The sequence below is a fragment of the Ranitomeya imitator genome, chromosome 2, assembly GCF_032444005.1.
Source record: "Ranitomeya imitator isolate aRanImi1 chromosome 2, aRanImi1.pri, whole genome shotgun sequence".
NCBI classification, from domain to species: domain Eukaryota; kingdom Metazoa; phylum Chordata; class Amphibia; order Anura; family Dendrobatidae; genus Ranitomeya; species Ranitomeya imitator.
The window spans coordinates 300,626,196-300,653,206 of record NC_091283.1 but is presented as its reverse complement, the minus strand read 5'-3'; the positions used below and the strand labels follow the sequence as shown (position 1 = coordinate 300,653,206).

General features: G+C 47.9%; 1 protein-coding gene across 1 annotated transcript in view; it reads left to right on the top strand.

The window, feature by feature from the left end:
* Positions 1–1,544: 1,544 nt before the first annotated feature.
* LOC138663352 (oocyte zinc finger protein XlCOF6-like) overlaps positions 1,545–27,011 on the top strand; it is a 65,602-nt gene continuing 40,135 nt past the window's right edge. Inside the window, exons 1-5 of the mRNA XM_069749532.1 lie at positions 1,545–1,764; positions 3,942–4,091; positions 4,221–4,400; positions 4,483–4,606; positions 4,690–4,787. Coding sequence (XP_069605633.1) covers positions 4,014–4,091; positions 4,221–4,400; positions 4,483–4,606; positions 4,690–4,787 — 480 coding nt within the window. The 5' untranslated portion in view covers positions 1,545–1,764; positions 3,942–4,013. The remainder of the gene's footprint in view (positions 1,765–3,941; positions 4,092–4,220; positions 4,401–4,482; positions 4,607–4,689; positions 4,788–27,011) is intronic.

Sequence of the window (27,011 nt, the reverse complement as noted above, 5' to 3'; positions counted from 1 at the left end):
TCCAGCATTCTGCCCCAATGTCCAGCATTCTGCCCCTGTCACTGTGTCCAGCATTTCTGCCCCACTGTGTCCAGCATTTCTGCCCCACTGTGTCCACCATTTCTGCCCCACTGTGTCCAGCATTTCTGCCCCTGTGTGTCCACATTTCTGCCCCACTGTGTCCACCATTCTGCCCCACTGTGTCCGGCATTTCTGCCCCTGTGTCACTGTGTCCAGCATTCTGCCCCACTGTGTCCACCATTCTGCCCCTGTGTGTCCACCATTCTGTCCCACTGTGTCCAGCATTTCTGCCCCACTGTGTCCAGCATTTCTGCCCCACTGTGTCCAGCATTCTGCCCCACTGTGTCCAGCATTCTGCCCCACTGTGTCCGGCATTTCTGCCCCTGTGTGTCCAGCATTCTGCCCCACTGTGTCCACCATTCTGCCCCTGTGTGTCCACCATTCTGCCCCTGTGTGTCCACCATTCTGCCCCACTGTGTCCAGCATTTCTGCCCCACTGTGTCCAGCATTTCTGCCCCTGTGTGTCCAGCATTCTGCCCCACTGTGTCCAGCATTTCTGCCCCTGTGTGTCCAGCATTTCTGCCCCACTGTGTCCAGCATTTCTGCCCCTGTGTGTCCAGCATTCTGCCCCACTGTGTCCACCATTCTGCCCCTGTGTGTCCACCATTCTGCCCCTGTGTGTCCACCATTCTGCCCATGTGTCCACCATTCTGCCCCTGTGTGTCCACCATTCTGCCCCTGTGTGTCCACCATTCTGCCCCACTGTGTCCAGCATTTCTGCCCCTGTGTGTCCACCATTCTGCCCCTGTGTGTCCACCATTCTGCCCCACTGTGTCCACCATTCTGCCCCACTGTGTCCAGCATTTCTGCCCCTGTGTGTCCACCATTCTGCCCCTGTGTGTCCAGCATTTCTGCCCCTGTATGTCCATCATCCTGCCCCCCGGGCCCCCCTGGATCGCAGCAGCTCTCAAAGAAAAAAAAAAAACACAACTTCTTACCTGGCCAAGCTCCAGCGCCGGGTGAAGCTCCCTCTCCAGGCTCCACACTGACGCACTCGCCGCCGGGCCCGGCGGCTGACAATGACTTCAGACGCCGGCGGCAGCGAGTGCGCACTGCGGCCCTATTCAGCCGCCAGCCTCAGACTGGCTGGCGGCTGTTAACTATTGACGTGCGGGCGCGGGCCCGCACGTCAATAGTGTGCCGCTGCCACAGCGCCTGCAGGGGGGGCCCGGTGACCAGATGAGACGGGGCCCGATGCGGGCCCCCTCTGCTCACCGGGCCCCATACGCCAGTCACGGCTGTCATGCCCTGATGGCGGCCCTGCACACACAGCTCTGCTCCGTACACCTCATACACACACAGCTCTGCTCCATACACCTCGTACACACACGGCTCCGCTACATCCACACTGTAAACCCCTCCTGACCCCACACATAAACTTCCCCTCATCCAGCACCATGACAACCAGCACAGCAGAGTCCTGCATACACTGAGGCCCCTGATCATGTGACCCCCTGACTCCTCCCCTCCTGTGACCTCATCACAGGTCCTGTGTGCACAGAGCAGCCGTAGAAATCTCAGGCCTCGGTGGTCTCACCCAACTTCTGCTCTTTCTCTTCCTTTTCTTGCAGGGGCCACAGTGGATTTCATCCTGGATCCAAAGATCCGAATAGAGGAGCGATGTTCCTTCAGTCTGAGGGTAATTGATGGTGATATTTGTCCAAAGTCAACTTTACCGAGTAAATCCCACCAGGACTGTAGCAGGTAAAGACCCCAATATCCACAGGTGTCCCTTCTAATTGGGGGGAAAGTACCAAAGAAAAACCCATCATATCCCGAGAAAAAGAAACTACATGGAGACATTGGCCTACAATCTTACCAACAATCTACTTGTTCTTACCAACAATCTACTATATAATTGTCTAAGGGTCACTTCCGTCTGTCTTTCTGTCCGTAACGGAAATCCCAAGTTGCTGATTGGTCGTGGCTGTTTTGCCGCGACCAATCAGTGACGGGCACAGTCCGGCAGCAAAATGGCCGCTCCATCCTCCCCGCAGTCAGTGCTCGCTCCATACTCCCCTCCAGTCAGCGTTCACACAGGGTTAATGGCAGCGCTAATGGACCGCATTATGCCGGGATGTAACGCACTCCGTTAACGTGGCTATTAACCCTGTGTGACCAACTTTTTACTATTGATGCTGCCTATGCAGCATCAATAGTAAAAAGATCTAATTTTAAAAATAATTTAAAAAAGAAAAAAAAATCGTTATATACTTACTGTCCGTCAGCCCCTTGGATCCAGAACCGGCCTTTCCCACTCCTCGCGACACTTCAGTGACCGCTCCATGCATTGCGGTCTCGCGAGATGATGACGTAGCTGTCAGTGAGTATATAACTATTTTTTATTTTAATTCATTTCTTTAACAGGGATATGATGCCCACATTGCTATATACTACATGGGCTGTGCAATATACTGCGTGGGCTGTGCAATATACTACGTGGGCTGTTATACACTACGTGGCCTGTTTTGTACACTACGTGGCCTGTGTTATACACTACGTGGCCTGTGTTATACACTACGTGGCCTGTTATAAACTATGTGGCTGTGTTATATGCTATGTGAGCTGTGCAATATACTGTGTGGGCTGTGCAATATACTGCGTGAGCTGTGCTATATACTACGTGGGCTGTACAATATACTACGTGGGCTGTGCAATATACTGCGTGGGCTGTGCAATATACTGCGTGGGCTGTGCTATATACTACGTGGGCTGTGCAATGTACTGCATGGGCTGTGCAATATACTACGTGGGCTGTACAATATACTACGTGGGCTGTACAATATACTACGTGGGCTGTGCAATATACTACGTGGGCTGTGCAATATACTGCGTGGGCTGTGCAATATACTGCGTGGGCTGTGCTATATACTACGTGGGCTGTGCAATGTACTGCATGGGCTGTGCAATATACTACGTGGGCTGTACAATATACTACGTGTGCTGTGCAATATACTGCATGGGCTGTGCAATATACTACGTGGGCTGTACAATATACTACGTGGGCTGTACAATATACTACGTGGGCTGTACAATATACTACATGGGCTGTGCAATGTACTACGTGGGCTGTGCAATGTACTATGTTAGCTGTGCAATATACTGCGTGGGCTGTGCTATATACTACGTGGCTGTGCTATTTACTACGTGGGCTGTTTTATACTATGTGGCTGTGCTATATACTATGTGGCCGGCCGCAAACAATCAGCGACCGGCGCAGTCCGGCCGCGAATTGGCACGGGATTTGAACCACACTTTGCTAATTGGTCGCGGCCGGCCGAATCCTGTGTATTCAATGTATTATTCTAAAATCTTCATAAATAAACTACATACATATTCTAGAATACCCGATGCGTTAGAATCGGGCCACCATCTAGTCTCTTATAAAAGCCTCAAACTTCTGTGTGTGAATCAGAGCTGAGATCTAACGTGATAGAAGATTACAGTGCGGGAAAGACGGGAAACCTTCATATAGACGGCCGGTGGTGATGGAGTCAGTGACCGACTCTGGACAAATAGGTTTCTAGAGCCGAAGTAGGAGATGAAGATGTCGTCCTCATCATGAAGTATTTATTTCTCCTGTCACGTGTAATGAATATCTCCTGCAGTATTGCTAATGCCGATTCCAGTGTCGGTAAATGAGACGAGAATTAGCGTTATGGAAGATGAGTCTATGAGGAACGTATTCAGCTGCCGACTCCGAGGAAGAAACTGCTTGTTGTCTGTGACGTAAATATATAGGTTTTATTAGTAGATGTAAAGAAGGAAACTAAATGCTGTAAAATAATACATCTCCTCATGTTTCCCTTATTATCTCCAGTAATTGTATTATTACACAGGATATTTATGATGTTACATCGGCTCATCTTCTTCTCATTCAGGTCTCTACAATATCAGATCCTCTCAGTGAAGATCTTCTGTATAAGAGAATTTTCCTGATTTACCCATCAAAGATGGATATGGACAAAGACAAGATGGCAGAGAGGATATTACACCTCACCCTAGAGATACTCTTCCGGCTTACTGGAGAGGTGAGAGATTTTAATTATGACACATCACATCATTCTTATCTATGGGAATAACAGATGGACAGAACTGGAGAGGTGAGGACTCTGGAAATGTCTGTAGTGAGATTTATTAATATGTCTCTCCATAACCAGGACTATACAGTAGTGAAGAAGACCTCTAGTGAGAGCTGTCAGGACCCTGTGTCTGAGGGATGGGGAAGACCCCTAAGTCCAATCATGGAGCCTCCACCTCACCCCCTGATACATGAGAACATCAATGACCAGAAGATCCTAGAACTCGCATACAAGATGATTGAGCTGCTGACTGGAGAGGTGACACTGCTGGGAATGCTGGGACATTATACAGTAACGCTATGAAGGGATTGGGGGATGACGGTATCATTGTATGTGTCAGGTTCCTATAAGGTGTCAGGATGTCGCTGTCTATTTCTCCATGGAGGAGTGGGCGTATTTAGAAGGACATAAAGATCTGTTCAAGGACTCCATGATGGAGGTTCCCCAGTCCCTCACATCACCAGGTAATAGACAGCACTAAATACACACAGCCTATAATTATCTGTATGTAAAGAATGAACTCAGTCCCTGTATGTGTTTCCTCCAGATCTATCCAGTAAGAGGACAACACCAGAGAGATGTCCCCGTCCTCTTCTTCCACAGGACTGTAAACAGGAAGATCCCAATGTTCCTCCGTATTATCAGGTAGATGGAGAGAAAGTGTCATGAGATCTCCCTTAGGCCGATTTCACACTTCCTTTTATTTCCGATCCCGGAAAAACCAATACTGGAGATATCAGTGTCCATGTGTGTAATACTTGCGGCACATGTGTGGCAACCGTGTGCTGCATCAGTACCACACAGATGGCCACCTGGGAAGAAGCGCTACTGTAAGCGCTGTTCCCCGGTGGCGGGTGCTGAAGACGCCTCTCATCATTCTCCCCTACTCTGCCGGCGATCGGCGTGAGCAGGAGAGAATGATGAGTTATATTAAAGTCTGAACAATGACAGTAGGTGGGGGCTTTGGGACTCTTACTCCCATCATCCGACACTTGCTGCCGCTAATAACAGTGACAGCAGGAGCGGATGATCGGGGTATTCCTCAGCTGCCACTTGTGATATAATGAAATAAATGAATGAAAAACCTGGTGAGCGTTCCCCCCTATTTTCTTGAATCAACCAGGCAAAACTTACAGCTGGGGGCTGCAACCCTCAACTGTCAGCTTCAGCAAGGTTGGTTATCAAGAATAGAGGGTGTGAAGATCTGAGGTTGTGGGTTATAAAAATCACCTAGGCAGGTTAACGATGCTACTAATTTTTTTTATTCCATACATCCATGGTTGTACAACAAATCCAGATAGATGACCAACATACAATGTCCTCAGTCCACAAGTTCCCAATCTGAGATCAGTAGTTCCACTGGCTCCATACCAGGCGATGCCCACTGTCTCCCAACTTTTGGTTGGCCCACAGATTTTGTATCTCCAGCTGGTATAGTGTGCAGTCACAGCCTATGTTCCTCCAGACGATGGCTATCCTGACCGTAGCTCATGGATACCCCTCCAGCCAACAATCTCCAAAGCTCCATAGATCATCCATCCATTCCAGCTTGGATCCTCTTCCATCGAAATCCCTCCAACAACTCGCCTTAGGTTTTCATAAGCTCTAGTCTGCTCATCTTCCTCTGCTGACTGCCACTGAATAGATACATTGATTCCTGAGCATGAACTGATGAGCAAGAAAATCACTAATAAAACACAGCAAGAAAATAACTAATAAAACACATCAGGCAAAGTAACTATTAAAGTACAATAATATTGATGTAACCGGTGGTCCATGCAGGAAAAAGTCTTTATGTCTCCACTCTACATCCATTTGTCCTATAGTCTTTAGTAAGCGGCCATATCCTCACACTGGGGTCCACATGCTGTGTTTTTTTTTTTAAATATTTTAATAAATCATTTTTAAAAAATGGCATGGGGTCCCCCGCATTATTGGCAACCTGCCTTGTTAAAGCTCACAGTTGGGGGCTTGTATTCTCATGCTGGTAAGGGGCCATTGCTCCTCCAGCCTAAAAACGGCAGCCCACAGCTGCCCAGAAAAGGCACATCTATTAGATGCGCCAATTCTGGTGCTTTGCACAGGTCTTCCCTCTTGCCCTGTAGCGGTGGCAATTGCGGTTAATATTTGTGGGGTTGATGTCACCTTTGTATTGTCAGGTGACATCAAGCCCATGGCTTAGTAATGGAAAAGTGTCTATAAGACACCTATCCAATACTAATCCTATAGTTATACAGTACAGTCCAAAAGTTTGGACACACCTCATTTAAAGATTTTTCTGTATTTTCATGACTATGAAAATTGTAAATTCACACTGAAGGCATCAAAACTTTGAATGAACACATGTGGAATTATATAATTAACAAAAAAGTGTGAAACAACTGAAATTATGTCTTATATTCTAGGTTCTTCAAAGTAGCCACATTTTGCTTTGATGACTGCTTTACACACTCTTGGCATTCTCTTGATGAGCTTCAAGAGGTAGTCACCTGGAATGGTTTTCACTTCACAGGTGTGCCCTGTCAGGTTTAATAAATGGGATTTCTTACCTTATAAATGGGGTTGGGACCATCAGTTGTGTTGTGCAGAAGTCTGGTGGATACACAGCTGATAGTCCTACTGAATAGACTGTTAGAATTTGTATTATGGCAAGTAAAAAGCAGGTAAGTAAAGAAAAACGAGTGTCCATCATTACTATAAGAAATGAAGGTCAGTCAGTCCGAAAAATTGGGAAAACTTTGAAAGTGTCCCCAAGTGCAGTGGCAAAAACCATCAAGCGCTACAAAGAAACTGGCTCACATGAGGACCACCCCAGGAAAGGAAGAGCAAGAGTCACCTCTGCTTCTGAGGATAAGTTTATCAGAGTCACCAGCCTCAGAAATCGCAGGTTAACAGCAGCTCAGATTAAAGACCAGGTCAATGCCACACAGAGTTCTAGCAGCAGACATATCTCTAAATCAACTGTTAAGAGGAGACTTTGTGCAGCAGGCCTTCATGGTAAAATAGCTGCCAGGATACCACTGCTAAGGACAGGCAACAAGCAGAAGAGAAGTTTGGGCTAAAGAAGACAAGGAATGGACATTAGACCACTGGAAATCTGTGCTTGGGTCTGATGAGTCCAAATTTGAGATCTTTGGTTCCAACCACTGTGTCTTTGTGCGACGCAGAAAAGGTGAACGGATGGACTCTACATGCCTGGTTCCCACCGTGAAGCATGGAGGAGGAGGTGTGATGGTGTTAGGGTGCTTTGCTGGTGACACTGTTGGGGATTTATTCAAAATTGAAGGCACACTGAACCAGCATGGCTACCACAGCATCTTGCAACGGCATGCTATTCCATCCGGTTTGCGCTTAGTTGGACCATCATTTATTTTTCAACAAGACAATGACCCCAAACACACCTCCTGGCTGTGTTAGGGCTACTTGACCAAGGAAGAGAGTGATGGGGTGCTACGCAGATGACCTGGCCTGCACAGTCACCAGACCTGAACCTAATCAAGATGTTTTGGGGTGAGCTCGACCGCAGAGTGAAGGCAAAAGGGCCAACAAGTGCTAAGCATCTCTGGGAACTCCTTCAAGATTGTTGGAAGACCATTCCCGGTGACTACTTCTTTAAGCTCATCAAGAGAATGCCAAAAGTGTGCAAATCAGTCATCAAAGCAAAAGGTGGCTACTTTGAAGAACCTAGAATATAAGACATATTTTCAGTTGTTTCACACTTTTTTGCTAAGTAAATAATTCCACATGTGTTAATTCATAGTTTTCATGCCTTCAGTGTCAATTTACAATTTTCATAGTCATGAAAATACAGAAAAATCTTTAAATGAGAATGTGTCCAAACTTTTGGTCTGTACTGTATGTAAATAAAGACACAGCCAGAATAAAATCCTTTAATTGAAAAAATGACACAGACTCCTTTATAATCTCAATGATACCATACTTACTGCATTGTCTAATTCCACCGAAGCCCTCGATCTATAATAAAAGTAAAATAAAAAAAACAACAATATACCGTACCTGTCCGTCTTTCTGTCCCATGCTGTAATCCATGTCTGGGGGCTAAATAGTTTTCAACCTGGACGGTGCCAAGATGTGACCGTCCAGGCTGAAAACCACTGGTGAATGAGCTGCTGCGAGCGCAGCCTCAATGGCTAGCGGTGACCTCATCACTGGCATTTTCCCACTTATATAGTAATACTTGGCACACTCGGGTGGATGTGATGAAAAAACAGTTTTAATGTATTGTGAGATACATACAGTAGTCACAACAAACATTTCGGTCTTTCAAGACCTTCATCAGTGTACTACAAAATAAAGCAGAATAAACAATAAAGAAACCATATAAAGAAATTAGCGACAATCATACAGGAAGGTCACAGTGAGTGACATAAATACCACAGTAAGGTTATCCAACATAATCGACCCATATCAACCTACAGAGGAGGTTGCAGCATGCATAAGAGAGCTAGAAGGTGGTAAGACATTGATATAACACCAACATACCTATTAGAAGTAAGAGCTGGGCATATGATTTTAACCCTTTAAGAATGCGCTGGAATCTGGGGTAGGAAAAGGGATGCATATGAAGTGGTGTTTTGCCTCAATTAATAAGCCAGGTGTGTCAGCAAGGAGAGAAAAAACACCTACCAATTTATAGGATAAGCCAGGCATACTGATTTGTGGGGGCCGTTTAATGGTCTATTTGTAGATAATATGTACAGTAGGTTAATTGTTGTGAATTCTGTGGCAGAGTTCACTCCTGTGGTCACAAGTGGTACTTCGGCTGATTCTCTCTGGGATCTTCCGTTTGTGGAGGAAAGTGGTACTGCAGCTTCTGAGTTTCCTCCCTCAGGTGATCTGGTGAGCTCGTTAGCTTCTTCTCTACTTAACTCCACCTGATGCTTTGATCTATGCTTCCTGTCAATGTTTCAGTGTGGGACTTGTTTTTTCCCTGGATCATTCCTGTGGCCTGCTGCTCTGCAAAGCTAAGTTTTGCTTATGTTATTTTGTTGCTATTTTTCTGTCCAGCTTGCTTTATTGGTTTTTCTCGCCTGCTGGAAGCTCTGAGACGCAGAGGGACCACCTCCGTACCGTTAGTCGGTGCGGAGGGTCTTTTTGTCCCTTCTGCGTGGTTTTTTATAGGTTTTTGTGCTGACCGCAAAGTTATCTTCCCTATCCTCGTTCTGTTCAGCTAGTCGGGCCTCACTTTGCTAAATCTGTTTCATCTCTATGTTTGTGTTTTCACCTTACAGTCATTATATGTGGGGGGCTGCCTTTTCCTTTGGGGAATTTCTCTGAGGCAAGGTAGGCTTATTTTTCTATCTTCAGGATTAGCTAGTTTCTCAGGCTGTGACGAGGCGCCTAGGTTCTGGTCAGGAGCGCTCCACGGCTACCTTTAGTGTGGTTTGATAGGCTTAGGGATTGCGGTCTGCAGAGTTCCCACGTCTCAGAGCTCGTTCTATTATTTTGGGTTATTGTCAGTTCATTGTATGTGCTCTGACCTCCATGTCCATTGTGATTCTGAATTGCCTTTCATAACAGTACAGGAAGCCAAAAGTGCTAATGATTCTCAATAGAGGGAAAAAAGAAGTTCTGAGACCATTTTTTTTTCTTTGCACTGTGTTTTGTCTTTTTTTTTTCCCTAGACATTTGGGTGGTTCAGGACACAGGTGTAGCAATGGACATTAAAGGTCTGTCTTCATGTGTGGATCAGCTCACGGCAAGAGTTCAAAATATTCAAGATTTTGTGGTCCAGAATTCTTTGCTTGAACCGAGAATTCCTATTCCAGATTTGTTTTTTGGAGACAGAACTAAATTTCTGAGTTTCAAAAATAATTGTAAACTATTTCTGGCTTTGAAACCTCGCTCTTCTGGTGACCCAATTCAACAGGTTAGGATCGTCATTTCTTTTTTGCGCGGCGACCCTCAGGACTGGGTGTTTTCTCTTGCGTCAGGAGATCCTGCATTGAGTAATATCGATGCGTTTTTCCTGGCGCTTGGGTTGCTGTACGATGAGCCTAATTCAGTGGATCAGGCAGAAAAAAATTTGCTGGCTCTTTGTCAGGCTCAGGATGAGATAGAGGTATATTGTCAGAAATTTAGAAAGTGGTCAGTGCTCACTCAATGGAATGAATCTGCACTGGCAGCAATATTCAGAAAGGGTCTCTCTGAAGCCCTTAAGGATGTCATGGTGGGATTTCCTATGCCTGCTGGTTTGAATGAGTCTATGTCTTTGGCCATTCAGATCGGTCGACGCTTGCGTGAGCGTAAACCTGTGCACCATTTGGCGGTATTACCTGAGCTTAAACCTGAGCCTATGCAGTGTGATAGGACCTTGACCAGAGTTGAACGGCAAGAACATAGACGTCTGAATGGTCTGTGTTTCTACTGTGGTGATTCCACTCATGCTATCTCTGATTGTCCTAAGCGCACTAAGCGGTTCGCTTGGTCTGCCACCATTGGTACTGTACAGTCAAAATTTCTTCTGTCCGTTACCTTGATCTGCTCTTTGTCATCATATTCTGTCATGGCATTTGTGGATTCAGGCGCTGCCCTGAATTTGATGGACTTGGAATATGCTAAGCGTAGTGGGTTTTTCTTGGAGCCCTTGCAGTATCCTATTCCATTGAGAGGAATTGATGCTATGCCTTTGGCCAAGAATAAGCCTCAATACTGGACCCAGCTGACCATGTGCATGGCTCCTGCACATCAGGAGGTTATTCGCTTTTTGGTGTTGCATAATCTGCATGATGTGGTCGTGTTGGGGTTGCCATGGCTACAAGCCCATAATCCAGTATTAGATTGGAAATCCATGTCGGTGTCCAGCTGGGGTTGTCAGGGGGTACATGGTGATGTTCCATTTCTGTCAATTTCGTCATCCACTCCTTCTGAGGTCCCAGAGTTCTTGTCTGATTACCGGGATGTATTTGATGAGCCCAAGTCCAATACCCTACCTCCGCATAGGGATTGTGATTGTGCTATCAATTTGATTCCTGGTAGTAAATTCCCAAAAGGTCGATTGTTTAATTTGTCCGTGCCTGAGCACACCGCTATGCGCAGTTATGTGAAGGAATCCCTGGAGAAGGGGCATATTCGCCCGTCATCGTCGCCATTAGGAGCAGGGTTCTTTTTTGTAGCCAAGAAGGATGGTTCGCTGAGACCTTGTATAGATTACCGCCTTCTTAATAAGATCACGGTTAAATTTCAATACGCCTTGCCATTGTTATCTGATCTGTTTGCTCGGATTAAGGGGGCTAGTTGGTTCACAAAGATAGATCTTCGTGGTGCGTATAATCTGGTGCGAATTAAGCAAGGTGATGAATGGAAAACTGCATTTAATACGCCCGAGGGTCATTTTGAGTATCTCGTGATGCCGTTCGGACTTGCCAATGCTCCATCAGTGTTTCAGTCCTTTATGCATGACATCTTCCGAGAGTACCTGGATAAATTCCTGATTGTGTACTTGGATGACATTTTGATCTTCTCGGATGATTGGGAGTCTCATGTGAAGCAGGTCAGAACGGTTTTTCAGGTCCTGCGTGCTAATTCTTTGTTTGTGAAGGGATCAAAGTGTCTCTTTGGTGTGCAGAAGGTTTCGTTTTTGGGGTTCATCTTTTCCCCTTCTACTATCGAGATGGATCCTGTTAAGGTCCAAGCCATCCATGATTGGACACAGCCGACATCTCTGAAAAGTCTGCAAAAGTTCCTGGGCTTTGCTAATTTTTATCGTCGCTTCATCTGCAATTTTTCTAGTATTGCTAAACCATTGACCGATTTGACCAAGAAGGGTGCTGATGTGGTCAATTGGTCTTCTGCTGCTGTGGAAGCTTTTCAAGAGTTGAAGCGTCATTTTTCTTCTGCCCCTGTGTTGTGTCAACCAGATGTTTCTCTTCCGTTCCAGGTCGAGGTTGATGCTTCTGAGATTGGAGCAGGGGCTGTTTTGTCGCAGAGAGGTTCTGGTTGCTCAGTGATGAAACCATGCGCTTTCTTTTCCAGGAAGTTTTCGCCTGCTGAGCGTAATTATGATGTGGGCAACCGAGAGTTGCTGGCCATGAAGTGGGCATTCGAGGAGTGGCGTCATTGGCTTGAAGGAGCTAAGCATTGCATGGTGGTATTGACTGATCATAAGAACTTGACTTATCTCGAGTCTGCCAAGCGCTTGAATCCTAGACAAGCTCGTTGGTCGTTGTTTTTTGCCCGTTTTGACTTTGTGATTTCGTACCTTCCGGGCTCTAAAAATGTGAAGGCGGATGCTCTGTCTAGGAGTTTTGTACCCGACTCTCCGGGTTTATCTGAGCCGGCGGGTATCCTCAAGGAAGGAGTAATTGTGTCTGCCATCTCCCCTGATTTGCGGCGGGTGCTGCAAAAATTTCAGGCTAATAAACCTGATCGTTGCCCAGCGGAGAAACTGTTTGTCCCTGATAGGTGGACGAATAGAGTTCTCTCTGAACTTCATTGTTCGGTGTTGGCTGGTCATCCTGGAATCTTTGGTACCAGAGAGTTAGTGGCTAGATCCTTTTGGTGGCCCTCTCTGTCGCGGGATGTGCGTGCTTTTGTGCAGTCCTGTGGGATTTGTGCTCGGGCTAAGCCCTGCTGTTCTCGTGCCAGTGGGTTGCTTTTGCCCTTGCCGGTCCCGAAGAGGCCTTGGACACATATCTCTATGGATTTTATTTCTGACCTTCCCGTTTCTCAAAAGATGTCAGTCATTTGGGTGGTCTGTGATCGCTTTTCTAAGATGGTCCATCTGGTACCCTTGTCTAAATTGCCTTCCTCCTCTGATTTGGTGCCTTTGTTCTTCCAGCATGTGGTTCGTTTGCATGGCATTCCAGAGAATATCGTTTCTGACAGAGGTTCCCAGTTTGTTTCGAGGTTTTGGCGAGCCTTTTGTGGTAGGATGGGCATTGACTTGTCTTTTTCCTCGGCTTTCCATCCTCAGACTAATTTCCAGACCAAGCGAACCAATCAGACCTTGGAAACATATCTGAGGTGCTTTGTTTCTGCTGATCAGGATGACTGGGTGTCCTTTTTGCCTTTGGCTGAGTTCGCCCTTAATAATCGGGCCAGCTCGGCTACCTTGGTTTCACCGTTTTTCTGCAATTCTGGGTTCCATCCTTGTTTCTCTTCTGGACAGGTTGAGTCTTCGGACTGTCCTGGTGTGGATACTGTGGTGGACAGGTTGCAGCAGATTTGGACTCAGGTAGTGGACAATTTGACCTTGTCCCAGGAGAAGGCTCAACTTTTCGCTAATCGCAGACGCCGTGTGGGTCCCCGACTTCGTGTTGGGGATCTGGTTTGGTTATCTTCTCGTCATATTCCTATGAAGGTTTCCTCTCCTAAGTTTAAACCTCGTTTTATTGGTCCGTTTAGGATTTCTGAGGTTCTTAATCCTGTGTCTTTTCGTCTGACCCTTCCAGATTCTTTTTCCATACATAACGTATTCCATAGGTCATTGTTGCGGAGATACGTGGCACCTATGGTTCCATCTGTTGAGCCTCCTGCCCCGGTTTTGGTGGAGGGGGAATTGGAGTATATTGTGGAGAAGATTTTGGATTCTCGTGTTTCAAGACGGAAACTCCAGTATCTGGTTAAATGGAAGGGTTATGCTCAGGAGGATAATTCCTGGGTTTTTGCCTCTGATGTCCATGCTCCCGATCTTGTTCGTGCCTTTCATGTGGCTCATCCTGGTCGGTCTGGGGGCTCTGGTGAGGGTTCGGTGACCCCTCCTCAAGGGGGGGGTACTGTTGTGAATTCTGTGGCAGAGTTCACTCCTGTGGTCACAAGTGGTACTTCGGCTGATTCTCTCTGGGATCTTCCGTTTGTGGAGGAAAGTGGTACTGCAGCTTCTGAGTTTCCTCCCTCAGGTGATCTGGTGAGCTCGTTTGCTTCTTCTCTACTTAACTCCACCTGATGCTTTGATCTATGCTTCCTGTCAATGTTTCAGTGTGGGACTTGTTTTTTCCCTGGATCATTCCTGTGGCCTGCTGCTCTGCAAAGCTAAGTTTTGCTTATGTTATTTTGTTGCTATTTTTCTGTCCAGCTTGCTTTATTGGTTTTTCTCGCCTGCTGGAAGCTCTGAGACGCAGAGGGACCACCTCCGTACCGTTAGTCGGTGCGGAGGGTCTTTTTGTCCCCTCTGCGTGGTTTTTTATAGGTTTTTGTGCTGACCGCAAAGTTATCTTCCCTATCCTCGTTCTGTTCAGCTAGTCGGGCCTCACTTTGCTAAATCTGTTTCATCTCTATGTTTGTGTTTTCATCTTACAGTCATTATATGTGGGGGGCTGCCTTTTCCTTTGGGGAATTTCTCTGAGGCAAGGTAGGCTTATTTTTCTATCTTCAGGATTAGCTAGTTTCTCAGGCTGTGACGAGGCGCCTAGGTTCTGGTCAGGAGCGCTCCACGGCTACCTTTAGTGTGGTTTGATAGGCTTAGGGATTGCGGTCTGCAGAGTTCCCACGTCTCAGAGCTCGTTCTATTATTTTGGGTTATTGTCAGTTCACTGTATGTGCTCTGACCTCCATGTCCATTGTGATTCTGAATTGCCTTTCATAACTGTTAATATCACCGAGGTACTCAAAAAGAGTGGGGTCTAACAGTGCATAAACTTACCAATACATCAGGAGCTATGTGCAAAGACACGGTATCCACCGCAGGTCTGGAGGGTGATCGTGACGTGCCTGGGGTCCCTATTAATTCCTGGCTATGTGTGCGCCTTATTGCTGTGTTTGAGGGCCGGAAGCAGCTAACCAGAAGTGACGTTTGCGTGTCAGGAGCTGGAACAAGCGGCTCAATGCGTTCCACTTGCTGGGAGCGCCTAACCAGAAGTGACGTTTGCGTGTCAGGAGCCGGAACAAGCGGCGCAATGCGTTACACTTGCTGGAAGTGGCTAACAGGAAGTGACATTTGCGTGTCAGGAGCTGGAACCAGCGGCGCTATGCGTTCCACTTGCCAGAAGCGACTAACCGGAAGTGACGTTTGCTTGTCAGGAGCTGGAACCAGCGGCGCTATGCGTTCCACTTGCCAGAAGCGACTAACCGGAAGTGACGTTTGCGTGTCAGGAGCCGGAACCAGCGGTGCTATGCGTTCCACTTGCCGGGAGCGGCTAACCGGAAGTGACGTTTGCATGTCAGGAGCCGGAACCAGCGGCGATACGCGTTCCACTTCCCAGGAGCGGCTAACCGGAAGTGACGTTTGCATGTCAGGAGCCGGAACCAGCGGCGATACGCGTTCCACTTCCCAGGAGCGGCTAACCGGAAGTGACGTTTGCGTGTCAGGAGCCGGAACCAGCGGCGCTATGCGTTCCACTTGCCAGAAGCGACTAACCGGAAGTGACGTTTGCGTGTCAGGAACCGGAACCAGCGGCGCTATGCGTTCCACTTGCCGGGAGCAGCTAACCGGAAGTGACGTTTGCGTGTTAGGAGCTGGAACCAGCGGTGCTATGCGTTCCACTTGCCGGGAGCGGCTAACCGGAAGTGACGTTTGCGTGTCAGGAGCCGGAACCAGCGGCGCTATGCGTTCTATCTGCCGGAACTAGGAGATGTGCGCTCCAGGTAGAGTGGTGATCGGTGTGTTACAGATTGGTGGGTGGAGACTTGAAGGTTGCAGTGGGGAATCTATGGATCCACGGTGAAGAAGTGACACAGTGGAGATGAAGTGCAGAAGATATTCAGTTCATGCGGCTCTGCAAAAAGAAAAAAGATTCCAAAATTCTGATATATGTGCACGGCTGTAATAAGAAATAGATAACATATTGCATTAAATGATACTCTGGCATAAAAGCAAAATCAATATCAAACAATTACATGAAGGATTACATAAAGGATTGCAAATCAGAGTCTCTGTTAAGTCCTTTTGGAGTCAGAGTGTTTAGCTCATGGATCCAGTACGCTTCCCTCTGTGTTATTATTGAGATGCGGTCGCTCCCCCTGTGGGGGAAGGGAGGGTGAGACATGGTCGATCACTTGAAACCTTAATTGTGCCACGTTATGGCCCTTAGAGAAAATGTGTTGTGGAATGGAAAGTAAAAGGTTGTTGTACCTGATGGTAGACTTATGTTTCGAAATTATGTCTTTGACCGATTGGGTAGTCTCACCCAGGTAAAGTAGGCCACAGGGGCAATTAATCAAATATACTACGAAATTGGAGTCACAGGTGAGAAATTGATTGATATTGTATCTCTTCCCAGTCTATGGATGATGGATAGTGTCTCCCTTCAGAACTTTGTTGCACTGATTGCAGTTGAGGCAGGGGAAAGTGCCCATTTTGGGATTCCGCAAGAAACGTGTATTGGATGTACGAGTAGGGCCAGTGTCAGCTCTGACTAAGGTGTCACGCATATTGCGTGCTCATCTGAAAAGGGTTTTTGAAATCTTCAATTGTGGGATCGGCCGTCTGTAAGAGATACCAATGTTTGCAAATGGTTCTATGGCTAATATAGGCTGAAGGGTGATAATGATGTACAAAAGGGACCCGGCTACTCATAGTGTTATTGCGACTCCTAGTGGGATCATGGGTTGTGTTATCGCTTTGTAGGGGTAACCCCTATTGAGGAATTTAGGGTACCGTCACACTATACGATTTACCTACGATCACGACCAGCGATGCGACCTGGCCGTGATCGTAGGTAAATCGTAGTGTGGTCGCTGGGGAGCTGTCACACAGACCGCTCTCCAGCGACCAACGATGCCGAGGTACCCGGGTAACCAGGGTATACATCGGGTTACTAAGTGCAGGACTGCGCTTAGTAACCAGATGTTTACCCTGGTTACCAGCGTAAAAAAAAACAAACAGCACATACTTACATTCTGGTGTCCGTCAGGTCCCTTGCCGTCTGCTTCCCGCACTCACTGACTGCCGGCCGTAAAGTGAAAGCACGTCACCGCTGTGCTCTGCTTTCACTTTACGGCCGACAGTCACAGTGCGGGAAGCAGACGGCAAGGGACCTGACGGACACCAGCATGTAAGTATGTGCTGTTTGTTTTTTTTTACGCTGGTAACCAGGGTACACATCGGGTTACTAAGCGCGGTCCTGCGCTTAGTAACCCGATGTTTACCCTGGTTACAAGCGAACGCATCGCTAGATCGCATCGCTAGATCGGTGTCACACACACAGATCTAGCGATGCCAGCGGGAGATCCAGCGACAAAAGAAAGTTCTAAACGATCTGCTAGGACGTACGATTCTCAGCAGGATCCCTGATCGCTGCTGCATGTCAGACACAGCGATATCGTAACGATATCGCTGGAACGTCACGAATCGTACCGTCGTATCGATCGAAATGGCAGTGTGTGACGGTACCCTTAGACTTCTTTTACCCAGATATAGCATTTTCCCACTATCCTGAGGTCACCGCAGTTCAGCCCGGCCTCGATGATGTCACCGCTGGTAAATGATGCTGCGCTCTCATCAGCTCAGTCACCAGTGGTTTTCAGCCTGGACGGTCACATCTTAGCACTGTCCAGGTTGAAAACTAATTATCCCCCAGACATGGATTACAGCGTGGGACAGAATGACAGACAGGTATGGTATATTGTTGTTCTGTTATTTTATTTTTATAACAGGAGATCGAGGACTTCGGTGGAATTAGGGGAGGTCGTAAGTATGGTTTAATTGAGAATATTAAAGGAGTCTGTGTTTTTTTTTTTCAAATAAAGGACTTTATTCTGGCTGTGTCTTTATTTACCATATAAGTATAGGATTAGTAATGGAGAGATGTCTTATAGACACCTCTCCATTACTAAGCTGTGGCTTGATGTCACCTGACAATACAAAGATGAAATCAACCCTACAAATATTAACCCCTCTTGCCACTGCTACAGGGCAAGTGGGAAGAGTCGGGCAAAGCGCAAAAATTGGCACATCTAATAGGTGCACCTTTTCTGGGCAGCTGCAGGCTGCTGTTTTTAGGCTGGGGGGTCAATATCCATGACCCCTTAACAGCCTGAGAATACCAGCCCCCAGCTATGAGCTTTAGCAAGGCTGGGTGTCAAAAATGGGGGGACCCCATGCCATTTTTTAAAATTATTTATTTAAATAATTTTAAAAATAGCATGGGTGCCCCTCTATTCTTGATAACTAACCTTGCTGAAGCTGACAGCTGAGGGTTGCAGCCCCCAGCTGTGAGTTTTGCTTGGTTGGTTCAAGAAAATAGGGGGGAACCCACACCGGGTTTTTCATTTATTTATTTCGATATATTGCAGGTGGCTGGTGAGGAAAATCCCCGATCATCCGCTTCTGCTGTCACTGTTATTAGCGGTAGCATTTGTCAGATGATGGGAGTAATAGTCCCAAAAGCCCCACCTGCTGTCATCATTCCGACTTTAACCCCTTAGCGACCGCCGATACGCCTTTTAACGGCGGCCGCTAAGGGTACTTAAACCACAGCGCCGTTAATTAACGGCGCTGTGGAAAAAGTCCATAGCGCCCCCCAGAGGCCGATTTTCTCCGGGGTCTCGGCTGCCGAGGGTAGCCGAGACCCCAGAAAACATGATTCGGGGGGTTTTTAACCCACCCCGTATTTGCGATCGCCGGTAATTAACCGTTTACCGGCGATCGCAAAAAAAAAAAAAAAAGCGATCTCTTTTTAATTTCACTGTCCTCCGATGTGATCGCACATCGGAGGACAGAGAAAAGGGGTCCCAGGTGGCCCCCCAATACTCACCTAGCTTCCCCGATGCTCCTCGTGTCTCCCGGTGGGCGCCGCCATCTTCAAAATGGCGGACGCATGCGCAGTGCGCCCGCCGGCCGGCACCGGGAGAATCTTTGGGGTCTCGGCTGCCGGGGGTAGCCGAGACCCCAAAGAGCACGATCGGGGTCGGTATTACCGACCCCTGTTTTGCGATCGCCGGTAATTAACTGTTTACCGGCGACCGCAAAAAAAAAAAAGTAAAGTGTAATTCTCTGTCCTCTGATGTGATCGCACATCAGAGGACAGAGAAATAGGGGGATTCGGGGACCCTAGCATACTCACCTAGGTCCCTGGATCCTCTTGCTGCTCCTCCTGGCCGCCGGCAGCAGAACATGGCGGACGCATGCCCAGTGCGCCCGCCATCTGTCTCCATCTTCCGGCCGGCAGGAGAACAGCAGTTGGGGCTAAAATTAGGGGTAGGGTTAGGGGTAGGGTTAGGTTAGGGGTAGGGTTAGGGTTAGGGGTAGGGTTAGGGTTAGGGGTAGGGTTAGGGGTAGGGTTAGGTTAGGGGTAGGGTTAGGGTTAGGGGTAGGGTTAGGGTTAGGGGTAGGGTTAGGGGTAGGGTTAGGTTAGGGGTAGGGTTAGGTTAGGGGTAGGGCTAGGGTTGGGGCTAAATTTAGGGTTAGGGTTGGGGCTAAACTTAGGGTTAGGCTTCTTTCACACTTACGTCGGTACAGGGCCGTCGCAATGCGTCGGCCCGACATACCGACGCACGTTGTGAAAATTGTGCACAACGTGGGCAGCAGCTGTAGTTTTTCAACACATCCGCTGCCCAATCTATGTCCTGGGGAGGAGGGGGCGGAGTTACGGCCACGCATGCGCGGTCAGAAATGGCGGATGCGACGTACAAAAAAACGTTTCATTGAACTTTTTTGTGCCGACGCTCCGCCAAAACACAACTGATCCAGTGCACGACGGATGCGACGTGTGGCCATCCGTCACGATCCGTCGGCAATACAAGTCTATGGGCAAAAAACGCATCCTGCGGGCACATTTGCAGGATCCGTTTCTTGTCCAAAACGACGGATTGCGACGGAATGCCAAACGACGCAAGTGTGAAAGTAGCCCTAGGGTTAGGGTTGGGGCTAAAGTTAGGGCTAGGGTTGGGGCTAAAGTTAGGGTTAGAGCTGGGATTAGGGTTAGGGTTTGGATTAGGGTTCGTATTAGGGTTAGGGTTGGCATTAGGGTTACGCTTGGGATTAGGGTTAGGTTTGGGATTAGGGTTAAGGTTAGGGTTGTGATTAGGGGTGTATTGGGATTAGGGTTAGGTTTGAGGTTAGGGTTGAGATTAGGATTAGGGGTGTGTTGGATTTAGGGTTTTGATTAGGGTTATGGTTAGGGTTGACATTAGGGTTGTTTTGGGGTAAGGGTTGTGATTATGGTTAGGGTTAGTGATTAGGATTATGGATGAGGTTGGGATTAGGGTTAGGGGTGTGTTGGGGTTAGGGTTGGAGCTAGAATTGGGGGGTTTCCACTGTTTAGGTACATCAGGGGGTCTCCAAATACGACAGCCAATTTTGCGCTCAAAAAGTCAAATGGTGCTCCCTCCCTTCTGAGCTCTGCCGTGCGCCCAAACAGTGGGTTACCCCCACATATGGGGCATCAGCGTACTCGGGATAAATTGGACAACAACTTCTGGGGTCCAATTTCTCTTGTTACCCTTGTGAAAATAAAAACTTGGGGGCTACAAAATCTTTTTTGTGAAAAAAATATTTTTTATTTTCACGACTCTGCATTCTAAACTTCTGTGAAGCACTTGGGCATTCAAAGTTCTCACCACACATCTAGATAAGTTCCTTGGGGGGTCTAGTTTCCAAAATGGGGTCACTTGTGGGGGGTTACTACAGTTTAGGTACATCAGGGGCTCTGCAATCGCAACATAATGCCCACAGACCATTCTATCAAAGTCTGCATTCCAAAAAGGCGCTCCTTCCCTTCCGAGCTCTGCCGTGCGCCCAAACAGTGGTTTACCCCCACATATGGCGCATCAGCGTACTCGGGATAAATTGGACAACAACTATTGCAGTCCAATTTCTCCTGTTACCCTTGTGAAAATAAAAACTTGGGGGCTACAATATCTTTTTTGTGGAAAAAAAAAATATTTTTTATTTTCACGGCTCTGCATTATAAACTTCTGTGAAGCACTTGGGCATTCAAGGTTCTCACCACACATCTAGATAAGTTCCATGGGGGGTCTAGTTTCCAAAATGGGGTCACTTGTGGGGGGTTTCTACTATTTAGGCACATCAGGGGCTCTCCAAACGCGACATGGCGTCCAATCTCAATTCCAGCCAATTCTACATTGAAAAAGTAAAACGGCGCTCCTTCTCTTCCAAGCTCTGCCGTGCGCCCAAACAGTGGTTTACCCTCACATATGGGGTATCGATGTATTCAGGAGAAATCGCACAACAACTTTTGTGGTCTAATTTCTCCTGTTACCCTTGTGAAAATAAGAATTTGTGGGCGAAAAGATCATTTTTGTGTAAACAAAAGCGATTTTTTATTTTCACGGCTCTACGTTATAAACTTCTGTGAAGCACTTGGGGGTTCAAAGTGCTCACCACACATCTAGATAAGTTCCTTAAGGGGTCTAGTTTCCAAAATGGTGTCACTTGTGGGGAGTTTCCACTGTTTAGGTACATCAGGGGCTCTCTAAATGTGACATGGTGTCCGATCTCAATTCCAGCCAATTCTGCATTGAAAAAGTCAAACGGCGCTCCTTCACTTCTAAGTTCTGCGGTGCGCCCTAACAGTGGTTTACCCCCACATATGGGGTATTGGCGTATTCAGGAGAAATTGCATAACAAAATTTATGGTTACATTTCTGTTTTTACACTTGTGAAAATAAAAAAAATGGTTCTGAATGAAGATGTTTGCAAAAAAAAGTTAAATGTTCATTTTTTCCTTCCACATTGTTTCAGTTCCTGTGAAGCACGTAAAGGGTTAATAAACTTCTTGAATGTGGTTTTGAGAACCTTGAGGGGTGTAGTTTTTAGAATGGTGTCACACTTCATTATTTTCTATCATATAGACCCCTCAAAATGACTTCAAATGTGATGTGGTCCCTAAAAAAAAATGGTGTTGTAAAAATGAGAAATTGCTGGTCAACTTTTAACCCTTATAACTCCCTAACAAAAAAAAATTTTGTTTCCAAAATTGTGCTGATGTAAAGTAGACATGTGGGAAATGTTATTTATTAACTATTTTTTATGACATATCTCTCTGATTTAAGGGCATAAAAATACAAAGTTTGAAAATTGCAAAATTTTAAAAATTTTCGCCATATTTCCGTTTTTTTCATAAATAATCGCAAGTAATATCGAAGAAATGTTACCACTAACATGAAGTACAATATGTCACGAAAAAACAATCTCAGAATCAGCGGGATCCGTTGAAGCGTTCCAGAGTTATAACCTCATAAAGTGACAGTGGTCAGAATTGCAAAAATTGGCCTGGTCATTAAGTACCAAATTGGCTCTGTCACTAAGGGGTTAATATAACTCTCATCTTTCTCCTCTGCTAACGCCGACTGCCAGCAGAGCAGGGGAGAATGATGAGAGCCGTCTTCAGCACCTGCCGCCGAGGAACAGCGGTTACTGTAGCGCTTCTTCCCTGGTGCTGATGTGTGTCACACGGAGGATATAAATGTGTGTTCTCCATGTGCACATGTGCAGTACGTTTTTCCGTCCATGCTGAAAGTAAAAAACAGACATGACTACTTGCGGGTCACACGGTCCATGGAAACACACTAACGTGCACAGACCCATTCATTTGAATGGGTCTACGTGTGTACGTGTCTCCGGTACGTGTGAAAACTGTCACCTCACGTACCGGAGACACGGACGTGTGCAAGAGGCTTTATGATGTTGTGGTATTTCACTCACGTGGTGGCACACAGAGGTAGGAAAAATAGGAACAACGTCTCTTTAAATCCTCATTGAGTTATTGTAAGGCAGCATAAACCAACTTGTGGGGAAAACAAACTCAGCCTTCTAGAAAGGCCGTACTGGGGGCCCACGGCACGTAAAGGGAGGCCGCCATGACGGGGTTACGTGGGACCTGGGGAGCTGGAGCAGTTAGAAGGGATACGGTGGTAAGGGGTTAACTGGGAACTTGAGGGGTGGCTTTAGGGGCATTTTTTGAAAATAAGGGGTGGAACTAGGGGACTGTGGGGAGGGGGCACATAAAAAGGGGCACGCTCCTCACGCAGGCATCCATTTTAGGTGCCTGCGTGACAAGTGAGGAATCTCTGTCACACTTACCAGAATGGACGTGGAAGCGATCCTCCAGCGTCTCCGGACGGCAGCCAGCTCCCAGGGGACAGATTGGCTGAATGCATCCGTTAACAGCCTTCTCCAGGGGACATCGGGAGCACCATCGCAGGCACCGCAGGACGGGCGCCGGCCGCGGAGGACTAGGCCTCCGGCGCGCCTAAGCCCGGACATCATCCCCAGGGCCCGGCGCCGAAATAGGAGCCCCTCTGCGGACCCTCCGGTAAGCAGCGCTGTTCCCTCCACCTCACAGCGCGGCGCCGGGAGGAATCCTCCAGTGCGGCGGGGCCTACAACGGGGGGTGGATCCTTCCTCCCCTCCTTCAGTGTCCGGGCGACGTGGGGCGGCAGGAGCAGGAGCCGGTACGGCGGCCGTCAGCATGCCCGCTGGCGCCGCTCAGCGTGGGAGGCAGCGACAGCCGAGGAGACGGGGGTCAGGTGCGGTGGCCCCTCAGCGCCGAGGATTATGCGGGCGGCAGTCGGCTGGCCCTGGCATCAGCGTGCGGCCTTCTGCAGTGCACAGCTCTGGAGTCTTCAACGCAGCAGCGCCCTCTGCTGGTGGTGGCCTGGATATTGCAAGTTCTGCGCCCTCTGCTGGTGTTGGCCGGGATTTTCCTGCAGCTGCGCCCTCTGCTGGTGATGGCCGGGATTTTCCTGGATCTGCGCCCTCTGCTGGTGATGGCCGGAACTTTCCTGGATCTGCGTCCTCTGCTGGTGGTGGCGGAAATTTTCCGGATTCCAGCAGGCGACATTCCGTCGCTTCGGTACGCAGTGCCGGGGACGTATCCGTGGCAAGGAGCCGCACATCTTCCATCGGGCGGCAGGATGCTGGCTCGGCCTTTTCCCTTTCCGCAGCACCAGGGCAGTCGACGGCATCACCGAGTCGCCAGGACACGGATACGGCCGCCAGGAGTTCGGCGGGCAACATCGCGGATCAAGCCGGTCGGGATGCAGGACACCTTCGGCTGGGAGCTGGATCTTCGGCTGCTGGGCTCACAGCACCCAGGCAGCTAGGTGAGAACATTTTCCCTATCTTTAATTTGCCAGGCATAGTTTCCCCTGAAGCTAGGAATAGTGACATTACTTCGGGAGTTGCTAGCGGGGGTATGGGTTTAATCCTTAGAGGTTTAGGGGAGCTAGCGGGCTTGTGGGGGTCCGGTCTTAGCAGGGGGTCTTTGCCGTCAGCTGCTTGGTTGGGAAATACGGGGTCGTTTGAGGGGTCTAGACAGTTGTCTGAAGTTACGGGTACATCCAGCAGTGCGGGTCCTGCGGCAGACACGGGGAGCTCATCAAGGGAGAAGGACGGAACAGCACCAGGGCCTGGGTCAGGAATTGATGCACCAGGTGAGGGAGCTTTGCAGGATAAGGAAAAGGAGGATGTACCGCAACTAGACGATGCGGCTAGGGGGGAGGTCTATGTCTGCTTCGAGGGCCCGTTAGGGGCACATTTAAAACAAGAGGTTAGGGAAAAAATCTGGAAAGGGGAGTACATAGAAATATTTTCTCTTTTACCCCTAGAGAGATTTAATTTGGATAGACCTAGAAGGGAGGACTCTAAAAAAGAAGATGAGGAGAAACGGAGATATAGGCTGATTCCCAGATCATTTTCAAATTGGCTGCAAGCTTTCGCTATTATGGCTAGCGTAATCGGGGAGAAGGCCCCGGAAAATTGCTCGGCATTATTTTGTTACTTAGATGCCATAGGGGAGGCTTACAGGACCTATGGGGGACAGGGTTGGTTACGCTATGACGAACAGTTTCGTCAGCGTAAGGCTTTTAGGCCAAGTATCAGGTGGGATCACAAGGACATAGCGTTGTGGATGAGAGTTATGGTCCCGTCCCGTTTAGGTCAGACTAGCCAGCCTTTTCACGGGGGCGCCGGGAGTTCAGGGCAGTCAGGACACTCGGCGGCTTTGCAGAAGGGACTGTGTTTCGCCTTCAATGATGGCATATGCAGATTCGGGAGCAAGTGTAAATATAGGCACGAGTGTTCAACCTGCGGGGGGGTGCATAGCGCTTCAAAATGTTTCAGGGGTAACAGGCAAAAAGTTGGAGATTCAGCTGACAAATGGGGTGACTCCGTTGCAGTGGGTCGTGATGGAGGCCTTTCTAAGTAGATACCCTGATAGGTCAGCTGCAGTTTTATTGCGCGACGGTTTTAAGGAGGGTTTCAAAATCCCTTATGTTGAGCAGGATGTTAGTTTAAAAAGAAAAAATTTGAAATCGGCGTTACAATTCCCGGAGGTCGTGTCGGAGAAGTTGAATAAGGAAGTTGCTCTGGGAAGAATGGCAGGCCCGTTTGTCGCCCCTCCGATTGCAAATCTGAGGGTGTCACCTCTTGGCGTGGTCCCTAAGAAAGAACCTAATAAATTAAGGTTAATCCATCACCTGTCATTTCCGAAGGGATCTTCGGTTAATGATGGTATTGATCCCGAGTTGAGTTCGGTGTCGTACTTATCATTCGATTCAGCGATGGAGTGGGTTAGAGCATGTGGAAAGGGGGCTAAGCTGGCTAAGACCGACATCGAAGCGGCCTTTCGTTTGTTGCCAGTTCATCCTGACAGTTTGCATTTATTGGGTTGTTTTTGGGATGGCGGCTTCTTTGTTGATCGTTGTCTTCCCATGGGTTGCTCGATTTCATGTGCTTACTTTGAGGCCTTCAGCACGTTCCTAGAATGGGTGGTGAAAGATGTGTCTGGGATACGCTCATGTTCGCACTATCTGGATGACTTTCTGTTTATAGGGCCAGCGGAATCAGCAGATTGTTCGATTTTGTTGCATACAATGGAGAGTGTGACAAAAAACTTCGGGGTGCCTTTGGCGGAGGATAAAACAGTTGGTCCGGTGACAGTGTTGAGCTTCCTAGGCATTGAAATCGACACGGTAGCAATGGAATGTAGGCTACCTGCAGACAAGGTTACCGCGTTGCGCCAAGATGTGGTTAATACGATTGGTTTGAAGAAGATAAATTTGCGCAGTTTGCAATCGTTGTTAGTAAAACTGAACTTTGCATGTAGGATCATGCCGATGGGTCGAGCGTTCTGCCGCCGCCTATCCTTGGCAACAGTAGGGGTAAAGTCCCCTTTGCATTTCATCAGGATAAAGAAAGAGTTTCGGGAAGATTTGAAGATGTGGGCGGATTTTCTGGACGAGTACAATGGCAGATCTCTGTGGATTCAGCCGGTGGCAGATGCTACCTCCTTGGGCATTTTGGTGCATGTCGTTGAAATGAGTGGCTTTGGTCTTTTCTTTCATGGTAGCTGGTCAGCAGCGGCTTGGCCGGAAGAATGGAAGGAGGAGGGGTTAACAAACAACCGGCTACTGTTGCATTTGTTCCCCAGGGTAGTTGCGTTGGCCCTGCGGGGTGACAAATTGAGGAATTTGAAGATTTCTTTTCATTGTGAGCATGTTGGAACGGTGACGGCGGTAAACTCGTTGTCAGCGGCTACGCCTGCAGTAGTGAAGGTCTTGCAGCACTTGGTTTTCCTGGGTCTTAAGTTTAACTTATGGATTGTATCTGAAGTTAGCTTGTCAGCGCCTGATCCAATAGTTGTTGCTCTTTCTCAATTTCAGTGGCAGCTTTTCCGGGATTTGGCACCACAGGCGGAGAGCGCGGGCCGGGATTGTCCAGTGGAGTTGTGGAACATGCCGTGAGGGCCGTAACAGAGTTATTTACCAAATCGCTCGCGGATTCATCTTGGTCTCATTATAATCAGGCTTGGAGCTTGTGGGAATCCTGGATGTCAAGTATGGACCAGGATATGGAGGAGGAGTATGGTTTGTTGTTGTTCTTAGGTCATCATTGGGAGGCAGGTTGGTCTGTGACACGTTTGAATAAGTTTCTGGCGGGGCTAGCCTTCAACCTTAAATGGAGGGGGGGTAAGGATATAACGAAATCCTTCTTGGTTCGGCAAGTTG